A 12,500-nucleotide genomic window follows, 5' to 3' on the forward strand; every position below is an offset into this window, starting at 1 on the left:
CACATTTTATTTCTATTATTTCTTCAACGACAACAAACAATAACACCATAAAAGAAAAACAAAACAAAACAAAAACAATAACAATACTATATGTACACGTTTCATGTAACTCTTTTCCACAGATCCAAAAAAGGCAGACTTTAATAACGATCGTCTCAAATTAGAATTGACGGATGTTGAATGGCATAAAGTTACGTTAGAGGCACCACATTTGACAAATTCCAAAACGGTACAAACACATTACTAACAGAAATAGTTATTATGAAATGATATTATGTCCCATCCGATCGCATCATAACTCATCCCATTACATCAAAACTCATTCCATTACAACTCATCTCATCACATCATCTGACATCACAACTCATCCCATTACATCACAACTGATTCCATTACAACTCATCTCATCACATCACCTGACATCACAACTCATCTCATTACATCACAACTCATTCTATTACAACTCATCTCATCACATCACCTGACATCACAACTCATCTCATCCCATCCTTTCACAATGCCATCACCACATAACATCACATCAGATTTCTTCATATCATACCACACTATGTCATAAAATACTATGCCATATCAAACAATACCATAACATATCATATCATATCATATTATATCAACATATCATATATCATTATATCATATCATATCATATCATATATCATTATATCATATCATATATCATTATATCATATCATATCATACCATATATCATATCATATCAAATCATATCATATCATATCATATCATATTAAGAATTATATGAAACGGATATGTGTTTGTGTGTTTACGTGTCGTCTCTCTCTCTCTATCTCTCTCTCTCTCTCTCTCTCTCTCTCTCTCTCTCTCTCTCTCTCTCTCTCTCTCTCTCTCTCTCTCTCTAACTTTCTTCCTTTTTCTCTCTATCCCCCCTCTCTGTTTCCCTATCTCCCTCTCTCTCTCACACACATTCTATCTATCTGTACTTGTGTGTATGTGTGCTTGTCTGGGAGTGGGGAGGGGGAGTTGCATGTCTGGGTGCTTGTATTGAGAAGATGAGGGTGCTGAGAAGGAGAAGAAAGAAGAAAAAGGGAACGGGATCAATAATTTGATATTCTTGGCCATTTTTATTACTTGTACAGATTCGTGTGGATGATGATGTGGGTGCTACGACTAAGGTGACAGCCTCCGCCGATGTGCCCGGTTCAAGTATCACCATCGTGTCTGGTTACATCACAGGTACGAATCACTTGTGCGCACACTCCACATTTTGATGTTTTCACACATGGCAAACAGAATTACATATATGTTTGTTGTTGTTGCTACTGCTGTTGTCGGTGATGATGATGATGATGATGATGATGATGATGATGATGATGAATCATAAACTATGTCGTTATTATTGCTGTTATCACCATCACCATCATAATCATCATCATCATCATCATCATCATCATCATCATCATCATCATCATCATCATCATCATCATAATCATCATCACCATCATCATCAGTTTCATCATAATCGTCGCGAACAGCAACACATACAATATATCACAACAATAACTACAATATTACTAAAGAAAAAAACAAAAGCAACAACAACAATCACATGAACCTTAAAATGTCTAGTTTTTACTTCATACAGCCACATCCGATAGATTCGATCTGAAGTTATTCGACTGGCCCATCTTTATGGCACTTATATTTTTATTATCTCATCTAAGTTTATACCGTAACGTAGATAACTAAAAGGTTATTAATTCGTACAATAAGAAAAAGACAAATGCATGTTTAGGGCACCTAAATCGACATAAATTTATTGAACATCTTGCTCCCACAGGAAAGATAGAAGGTAAAAAGAGTAAAGAAAAACATATTTGAATAGTTTGAACAGCTGGGTGACAAAGAAATAGAAGAGTAATATTAGTTCTCTGAGGTTATCTGATCAGAGAGATGAATGGCGTACCACGATCTGACACAAACTTGGTACTTGAAGAAGAAGAAGTAGATAACTCATCGAATGTTGACAAATCTATTCACGCCTGCATTCTTGTTCTACAGGTATAGAGTCCCAGGTGGCCAAGGCAACGATTACAATGCCTGGAGATCTAGGAGGTCATATTATGAACCTTGACCTTTCTAAACGTCAACAAAGAGTCAGCGTCCCCGCTAACAGTACAAACACTCCCACAAAACATATCCGTGGTACCGGGGAAGTTAAAGTTCGTTCAAAACCACAGGTGTACCAAGGTAAGAGAAAAATGTAAACGTTGCTGCTCGAAGCTCGAAGAAATAAGTAACAATGTGAAATTGAATGTAAGCTTCAATTTAATATATGAAAACAGATAAAATGGGCGTTTCGGGTTTCCCCTTTATCAACAAAACAGGATGAATGAAACACTACAGACGAAAGAGAGAATGTGGTTGTGGCGTTGTGCTTCGAAAATGCTCTGTATAATTGTTACAGTGAATGACCTAATCAGTCGGATGGTGAAAAGGTTTTAGCTGAGATATTGCCAAGTTTAGTTAGAAGGTCAATTTTTATCAACAAATGAGACTTGTCATAAATGATTGAATCAACCCTTTTTGTACATCTTCGGGAAATATCAAAGTTTAATTTCACTTCTAAATATTTATTTTTACAGCTAGTTAAGTTGAAAAAGTATTAATTATTCAAAATGTGTTTTATATCAAGTCAAGCGACTCATATTATCTAATTCATTTTCCTCACAGGTGCCTTCTCGGCTAAAGCACGTCTCAGCGGAGACATGGTCATTCAGAGACAAGGAGGTGGCACAGAACAAGTTCCAGTTCAGCTTATGGCTTCAGAGGCATACAAAGCCAACACTCTTAGTAAACCGTTTTCGTATGATGGAACCCTTTGCTGGCAAGTCAGTGGCAGTTTGGATTATCTGGTTGAACTTTTCCAGAGCTAGAGGCGCAGCTTATACTTTTTGATCCACCTCGCCTTGAGTTCAAATCACTTTGTTTTTTTTTTTTTTTGTTTTTTCGTAATGTATCTATGTCTTCATTGTTTTTTGATGTTGGTTGAAGAAGGATTTTGAGCCCGTAAAGTTCCTTTCTTATTTGAAGTTGTTATATTCAGTTTTGTTCATTACTTTTCACAATTATTATTCTCATTACGCTTAATTATGCCCAATCGCGTCAAAACGGTAATATTATGTCGTGATGACACTTAATAATAATAATAATAATAATAATAATAATAATAATAATAATAATAATAATAATAATAATAATAATAATAATAATAATAATAATAATTATAATATTTATAATAATAGTAATAATAATAATAATAATAATAATAATAATAATAATAATAATAATAATAATAATAATAATAATAATAACATAACATAACATAACATGTGGTATAGGGCAAAATAGGATAAGATCCTTTGAATGCCCTTAATATTAATTAGTAATGCCATAAATCTATTGATTAAATATTACAATAACGATACACGTGGTAAAGATAGTATTTCAACTTAAATGTACTCATGTGGTGTACAAACATATATCTTTAACCTTGACATGCAAAGCACACACACAACCACACACACACACACACACACACACACACATACACACGCGTATAGAAGATAACCATAATAATATAATAATGCATAATATATACATACAAGATTGAAAGCCATGTCAACAGCAGAGCAAACAAGTATTATTCGTCATATATAAATCTCCCATCATATAATTCCCTGTCTACTAACACCTTGAAATAATCCATAGATTTTGCATTCTTTGTTTCAAATTTCAAACTGTTCCATTTCTGAACAATACGAATACCGAACCAGTTTTGTCTTATGTTTGTTTTGCATCTAGAGACAAAAATCTTAAACTTGTCCCCTCTAGTAAAAGTAATATTAGAATATGAAAAAAAATTAGAAAAGTCTATCCTATCCAGACCATGTACCAATCTATAAACCTGAATTAAATCCCCACGAATTCTTCTATATTTCAAATTGGGTAAGTCAAGAAATTCTAACCTTTCCTTATAAGATAAATACTGTATTGTATAAATTTTTTTGGTAGCTCTCCTCTGTACACTTTCAATACTAATAGATTGTCTTTTATATAATGGGCTCCAGATGCAATTTCCGTATTCTAGAATTGGTCGAACGAGCGATTTATACAAATATAAAAATGTGGTTTTATCCAGACTTATAAAGGTTCTATATATTATTCCCATCATTTTGTTTGCACGGCTTACACAATTATCAATATGTAAATCAAAATTCAAATGTGAATCAAAAGTAACTCCCACATCCTTTTCATAAGGCACAACGGAAAGTAGATTTGACATAGAAGTATCGGTAAAATAATTATGACATGGATTATTTTTTCCTATATGTAATACTTTACATTTCGAAACATTAAAATCCAAATGCCATGTTGTAGACCATTTGAAAAGTGAAAATATATCATTTTGTAGAATGTTATGATGTTCAGTTGTACTATAGATCTTTGTATCGTCTGCAAACAGTTTGCAGGCTGAATTTATGCCACATGGTAAATCATTTATATATAAAAGAAATAAAAGTGGTCCCAATACGCTTCCTTGGGGTACACCGCTAATTACATTCTTAAAATCCGACCCCACACCATTGACAATGACCCTTTGTATTCGATTATTAAGAAAGTCTTTAATCCAGTTAAAGATATTCCCTTTAAATCCATATGTTTTTAGTTTAATGAATAATCTCTCATGAGGTACAGAATCAAAAGCCTTGCGGAAATCAAGATAAACAACATCAATGCATTGATCACGATCAATTAACTTGGTAAAATCCTCCATCACCTGTAAAAGTTGAGTAATGCATGATCTCTTTGATCTAAAACCATGCTGGTTATCGTTTAGCATCGTATGACTTTCAAGAAAGTCCATTATTCGGTCTTTCAAGATAGACTCCATAACCTTACAGAGTATGCATGTTAAGCTGATGGGCCTATAGTTTGCAGCATCTAGTTTGCTTCCCTTTTAATGAATGGCAGTAACATTGGCTTGTTTCCATTCAATGGGTAAGGTACCAGATTCAAGAGACTTATTATATATTGTTGATAGCGGCTGTGATATTTCAAAGGCCACTTCTTTCAGTAAACGGGGATTAAGGGAATCGGGTCCCATGCTTTTAGTCACGTCTAAATTCAACAATTTTGCAAGTATGTCTTCTTGTGTAATATAAAAATCGGGGACGTTTAATTGATTTGTAACATTGAACGTTGGTATATTTGTAGTGTCTTCTTGAACAAACACAGATGAAAAATAATTATTTAAAACATTAGCTATATCTATATCCGAAGTAACCTTGGTACCATCATCTTTCAGTAAAACACTAACACCTGGTTTTCTTTTCAACTTTCTGTTTACGTATCTCCAAAAGCCTTTCGGACTAGTCTTACATTCGTGTGCCAATGTACATTCATACGTTTTCACAGCATTTTGAATCGTGTGTTTGGTATTATTTCTAACCTTGACATAATTATGAAAATTATCTGTTGTAGGATACTTTTTGAATTTCTTATACAATTTATGTTTCTTATTAATTGTACGTTTAACGTTTTTTGTCAACCACAATGGTTTATTAGAACTAAATTTTTTGTTACATCTTAATGGAATGTGTTTAGATTCTATACATTTTAGTTTGTTTTTAAAAAACAACCACGCTTCATTCACACCGTAGCCTTCAAGAGTATCCCAATTCACGGCATTTAAGTCTTCTCTACAAGAGTTGTAATTACCTTTGAAATAATCAAAATAAACATGTGAAGGATGTTTGGCGGATGAAAGATTTAACGATATAAGAAGTGAGTCATGATCACTTTTACCCACCGAAGGCAAATGGTCAATGTTATTAATCCAATAATCATCGTTACATATTACCAAGTCGAGTATATTACTAGTTTGGTTCAGTCGGTGTCTCGTAGCCTGTGTCACCAGCTGAATAAAGAAAGCATCCCTAATTGCCTCGACAAATAGATAGTCGGGAAAAGTTAGACATGGTTCTGTCCATTTAATGTTAGGAAAATTATAATCTCCGACAATGATCACGCAATCAAATTTCATTCTACCTACTGACTGTAAGGTTTCTTTTATATCCCTAATGAAAGTTAATTTGTCTGAATTATGAGACCTATATATATTTCCTACAAGTATGTGTAAATTATTATATTCAAAATCACACCATACACTTTCACTAATTATAGGATGATCAAAAGAGAATATATTGGCATTAACACAATCCAAAACATAGATAGCAACACCCCGACTTGGGTAATCATTCAAAAATAAGTTATACCCATCGATAAAAAATTCAATTTCTAAATCAATCTCAAGTTTAATTTTTGGCATAATTTCAGTAAGACATATTATTATGGGATTATGTTTCTGTATCATACATGTTAATTCTGATCGTTTGTTAAGCAAGCTATCGACATTAGAATATAATACAACAAAATCATAATTTGACAAAGGAAGATGAAAAGGCACATTTGTTGAGGTGTCACTATCATAATAATAATAATAATAATAATAATAATAATAAAATAATAATAATAATAATAATAATAATAATAATAATAATAATAATATGAATAATAGTTTTAATAATAATAATGATATTAATAATAATAATAATAATAATAATAATAATAATAATAATAATAATAATAAATAATAATAATAATAATAATAATAATAATAATAATAATATAATAATAATGATGATGATGATGATGATGATGATGATGATGATAATAGTAATAATAATAATTATAATATTTATAATAGTAATAATAATAATAAATAATAATAATAATAATAATAATAATAATAATAATAATAATAATAATGATAATAATGATAATAATAATATTAATAATAATAATATAATAATAATAATAATAATAATAATAATAATAATAATAATAAGAATAATAATAATAAAATAATAATAATAATAATAATAATAATAATAATAATAATAATAATAATAATAATAATAATAATAATATGAATATTAATAATACTTTTAATAATAATAATAATAATCATAATAATAATAGTAATAATAATAATAATAATAATAATAATAATAATAATAATAATAATATGAATATGAATAATACTTTTAATAATATTAATAATAATAATAATAATAATAATATAATAATAATAATGATAATGATAATAATAATAATAATAATAATAATAATAATAATAATAATAATAATAATAATAATAATAATAATAATACTACTTATAATATTTATAATAATCGTAATAATAATAATAATATTTATAATAATAATGATAATAATAATAATAATAATAATAATAATAATAATAATAATAATAATAATAATAATAATAATAATAATAATAATGATAATAATAATATGATAATATTAATATGAATATGAATAATACTTTTAATAATATTAATAATAACAATAATAATAATAATAATAATAATAATAATAATAATAATAATAATAATAATAATAATAATTATAATAATAATAGTAATAATAATCTGACCCCGCAGTTTTTTGCGGCCGCAAATTTCACCCTTGACCGCAAAATGCCGCAAATTTTTATTTGGCCGCAAAAAGCCGCAATTTTCGCCTTTTTTAGGCTAAATTGACGATTTTTTTGTTTAAAAAAAAACAAACAAAAGCTATAAAGAAGTGTAAAAAGACGGTGACTTTCAATGCTAGCATCCAAAATTGGCACTAAATAACGGATAAACATGTCTTTTTTTACTTAATTACTTACTATGGCTCTTATTATTATTATTATTATAATATTATTTCAAACCATTCAAAATGTAAATAAATTCATGTAGACATGTTGTGACATCAATATTCTACAAAATGCCCTATTTGTGTTAATTTTTTTTACCTTACATGTTGTTTTAATTGTTTGATTTTTGTAAAACTAGCGGCAAATTTTTGGCAAATTTTTCTATTTTGATGGCAAATTGTACCATTTTTATGGCAAATTTTGGCGTTTGAAATGGCAAAAAACCGCGGGGACAGAATAATATTAATATTAAAACAATGTGCTATGCCAGATATCTCTGATAAAATAAATGATGTTTCAATCTATATTTTAAAATGGTGATGTTTGCTGAGAGGGAGGCAGCTAATTGTACAGTTTGAGAAATGATAATATTAAAAAAAACCAAACTATTCAGTGTTCGAGATTCACGTTATGGTATACTTAAAATATAATTTGTCTTAGAAGTTTGGCTTGTATTCAAGTAAGTGACTTTCAATACGTACTAAGTCCCTCTTTCATCAGTCAATTTTGTGTCATGTATTATTTATCCTGTGTGCTCCCAATACGTATAAAGTCCCATTTTCATCATTCATAGAAATATGCATTTTTTGTCATTTAGTTATTGTCTTAGAAAGGAAAATACGCGTCTTTTGTGTGTCCCAATACTTCCTAAGTCCCATTTTTATCATTCAGAGAAAAATTCATGTTTTTGTCATTTATCATTTAGTGACTTGAAGAGGAAAATACGTGTCTTGTGTGCCTCCAAAAAGCATTTTTTTTCTCATTTATTATTTAGTGACTTTAAGAGGAAAATACGTATCTTCTGTGCCTCCAATACGTATTAACTCCCATTTTCATCATTCAGAGAAAAACTAATTATTTGTCATTTATCCATGAGTGACTTAAAGAGGAAAATACGTGTCTGGGAGTTAATACGTATTGGAGGGGGGGGGGGGGGGTTTCATATACATTGTTGCTTGACATAATTTATATGTATCATTGTTACTTCAAATGATTTTATATGAATTATTGTTACTTCAAATGATTTTATATGAATTAGTGTTGCTTCAAATGATTTCATATAATTTGTTGCTTGAAATAATTTTATATGAATTATTGTTGCTTCAAATGATTTTATCTGAATTAGTGATATTTGAAATTATGTTAGGGTATTGATTTTAATTGTTTACATTGACTTGTCATACCGCCATAACTAAAAGATGATAATTATGACATTCAAAAATAAAACACAAGAGGAAAGAATTTCACTGTCGTCGTAATGTTTTAGGATTTTCATTTTCTTATTGTTCATTGTTACTACGTATAGCCATCACTGAATAAAATAGTTAGAACGAGAAAAATCAATCAACTTCTTGAAATTTATTAAGTTCTCTACCTATCTATTCATCTCACCTCTTTTTAATACAGTACTCACTGGACTCTAACGCACTCTCGGGCGAAGCAAAAAACCGTGCTGGGCAGGGGGGTACATACTCGTGTCTTCTATCCCCTTATAATGTTTTCCAACATGCTTTCTGTCTTTGTCTTGGAATGAGATTACTTGGTTTTGTCCTGGCTCTGGCCGGAGTCCCAGCTGGGAGGGAAACAGTCAAATGCATAATTATTGTTTTGGGAGATGATATTTTTTTCCTTGTAAATCATCTCTCTGTTATGTATTATTATATTTGTTATTTTGAATTTATAATGTAAGCATTTGAGTGTATTCCTCTTTGTTGGATTTTTTGCTTGTGTCCGGATGAGACTTATAGGTGATCTCAAACTAATTACATTGGTGGCATGCTCTTGGAATCTACATCTGATCCCTATTTGTTCCCAGTTCCCCTTTGTCTTACTTTCTCTTGGGTTCTTTAATTGTAATTCTATAACGTTTTACTATCCCATTTTCTTCCTTTTTACTGGCGCTTATATGACCTTCATGTGTTGCAAGCGCCGTAAAACCCTTAAAAACAAAACAAAAAACAAAACAGGCTGTGCTGGACTTCGGCGTGTCAGACTCCAGCAACTCCCATCGTGGACAGGGACTATCCTTTCTATCCCCCTATATCGGTTTTCCAAATTGCTTTCTGTCTTTGACTTGGAATGAGATTACTAAGTTTTTTCCTGACCCTGGCCGGAGTCCTTGGCTGGGAGGGAAACACTTGAATGCATAGTTATAGTTTTGGGAGATGATGATATTTTCCTTGTAAATCATTTTTTTTAAATTTTTAACATATGATTCGTTAACATTTGAGTGTATTTCTCTTAGTAAGATCTTGTGCTGGTGTCCAGGTGAAACATTTAGGCAATCTCAAACTAACCTACACTGATAGTGTTCTCTTGGAATCTGCATCTGTTTCCTATTTGAATCATTTCCCCTTTGTCTTACTTTTTCCTCAAGTACTTTTAATTGTACATCTAGAATGTTTTTATTGTCGAATTTTCATCCCTTTTTTTTTACTAGCGCTGATATGACCTAAATGTGTTGTAAGCGCCGTAAAACCCCCGTACCTTCCATTCTTTTCTTTCTCTTTCTCTTCTTTTCAACTCGACTGTTTCAGCGGTTGACTGAGACGCTCTCATGACGTGACTGTCAGCTCTGCCTGAATCAGTTTGCTATAATTGATTTCCCATGGTGGTGGCCAGGAGGTCACTTGCTGTGTCTTCCATCCCCAATGTCATTTTTTAACTATCCCATTTTCTTCTCTTTTTTCTGGGTGGGGTTCCTGACCTCCCATAGTGGGCAGGGAGGTATTTGCTGTGTCTTCTATACCCCTGTACATGTTTTCCAATTACTTTTTGTCTTTGTCTTGAAATGAGATTACTTGGTATTGTCATGACCCTGATCGGAGACCTTGGCTGGGTGGGAACACTCGAATGTAGTTATAGTTTTGGGAGATGATATTTTTTTCCTTGTAAATCATCTCTCTGTTATGTACTGTTATTTTTTTTTTTTTAACATATTATTTGTAAACATTTGAGTGTATTCCTCTTAGTGGGTTCTTGTGCTGGTGTCTGGGTGAGACTTATAGGTCATCTCAAACTAAGTACACTGATGGTGTGCTCTTGGAATCTGCATCTGTTCCTTATTTGAACCACTCCCCTTTATCTTCCTTTGCCCTCAAGTCCTTGTCATTGTACATCTCAATGTTTTATCCAATTTTCTTCCTTTTTACTGGCGCTGATATGACCTAAATGTGTTTCAAGCGCCGTAAAACCCTCAAGAACAAAAACAAACCTTTAAAAACAACCAAACAAACCCGTTGCTAGGGAGGTGGGGGGGGGGGGATGGGGGTCGTTTTTATTAATCTTTGCTGCTTCTCCCATACCTCTCAAATGTTTCTTTTCCATATAGTTTCCAGAGTTTTTTATGGGGTTGGGGAGGGGAGGGGGTAGGGGGGAGTGGTTGAAAGTTGTCATGGAATGTCTCATTCACTGAAAGGGACGCTGTATCTCTTCTTGTGTTGATGGTATTTTTCGTATAAATCATCACTCTGTAATGAAAATAAACGTATTTTATTTCTACAAAAAGCATTTGGCGTGGCGTTATCACTTGTTTTTAAAGCATATTTGACAAAGAAAAAAACTTGTTCTAATCTCATTGGAAGTGTAAAACCACTCTTCCGGAGGACTGGATACATAATACATAATTTGTGTAATTGATCTTCTGGCTTCAGAGATATTTAACCTATTCATTGTTAATCCTCCGAAGAACTTGTTACATACACACCTCCAAGGAGCTTGGAACCGGAAGAGCAGATATTGTGACGTCATAACTTCTGTGCTATATTACTTCATTGAATAACGTGTGGTTACAATGCTGTGCTGAAAACATTTTGGCCAGAAAACTCGTCCTTCAACTATTGATCGATTAAAATGAATCGTACCTTCATCCTGCCAAGAATTCTCAATCACAAAAAAACAAAAAACAAAAAAACGATGAGCATAAATTAATGCATTTGAAGTGAAATGCACCAGGAAAATTCACCGCATTTCCTGGACAGCAAAGGAAACGAACCAAAATGTGAAAGAGTTCCTGGGCGTTGGGGAGTCTTATCTCATCAAGATAATACAGAAACTAAACCTTCCCCTTTTTTTTGGACAAATCAAGAGACATGACACCCTTGAAAAAAAAATTCTAGGAGGGTAAAATAGGGAGAGGGAGACCAAGCAGAAGTTGGTCACAAGACATCAGCGAATGGATGAATAAGCCAGTGACTGAATGTGTAAAGATGGCACAGGTTGGCAGTTGCGGAGGCCACGTCCAGGAGGGGTAAGCCATGACGATGACTGGAATAATTTTGATACGTACACGATTTCCTCGCATTTTTATAATTAGAAACCAGATAGTCAACGAATAAAAACACATGAATGGAATGTGACAGCTTTAAAAAACTCAATCTTCTTCTTCTTTCAGCTTATTCCACATTTTGAAGGCTTGCCATAGTGAATGCCACAAGTCCATACATCTCGGTTCATTGCATCTTCTTCCTCCAAACCCAGTTCTGTCATATCATCCTTTACCCCATCCAACCATCTAGTCTTTGGGCGTCCCTTTTATTTAATTAGATTCAACAGTCTGATGTCACGTCCGCCCAGAAGCTTGTTTCTCAACAAAGAAAATCTGTATTTTTTATTCCTCATGCTGGCCAGAACTTTTTCACATGTCATATGATCAGAATGT

General features: G+C 31.9%; 1 protein-coding gene across 2 annotated transcripts in view; it reads left to right on the plus strand.

Moving 5' to 3' along the window:
- Positions 1 to 3,222, plus strand: part of LOC144978677 (uncharacterized) — a 10,894-nt gene extending 7,672 nt beyond the window's left edge. The window contains exons 3-6 of one of the 2 annotated variants that reach the window (XM_078925058.1): positions 123 to 229; positions 1,137 to 1,233; positions 2,059 to 2,247; positions 2,731 to 3,070. In XM_078925058.1, coding sequence (XP_078781184.1) covers positions 123 to 229; positions 1,137 to 1,233; positions 2,059 to 2,247; positions 2,731 to 2,933 — 596 coding nt within the window. In that variant the 3' untranslated portion in view covers positions 2,934 to 3,070. Of the gene's footprint in view, positions 1 to 122; positions 230 to 1,136; positions 1,234 to 2,058; positions 2,248 to 2,730 lie in introns of both variants that reach the window. The other variant, XM_078925056.1, reaches the window with a different exon arrangement.
- The last annotated feature ends 9,278 nt before the right edge of the window (positions 3,223 to 12,500 follow it).

The sequence above is a fragment of the Berghia stephanieae genome, chromosome 8, assembly GCF_034508935.2.
Source record: "Berghia stephanieae isolate SIO BIC M18660-M18661 chromosome 8, UCSD_Bste_1.3, whole genome shotgun sequence".
In the NCBI taxonomy this organism is placed as follows: Eukaryota; Metazoa; Mollusca; class Gastropoda; order Nudibranchia; family Aeolidiidae; genus Berghia; species Berghia stephanieae.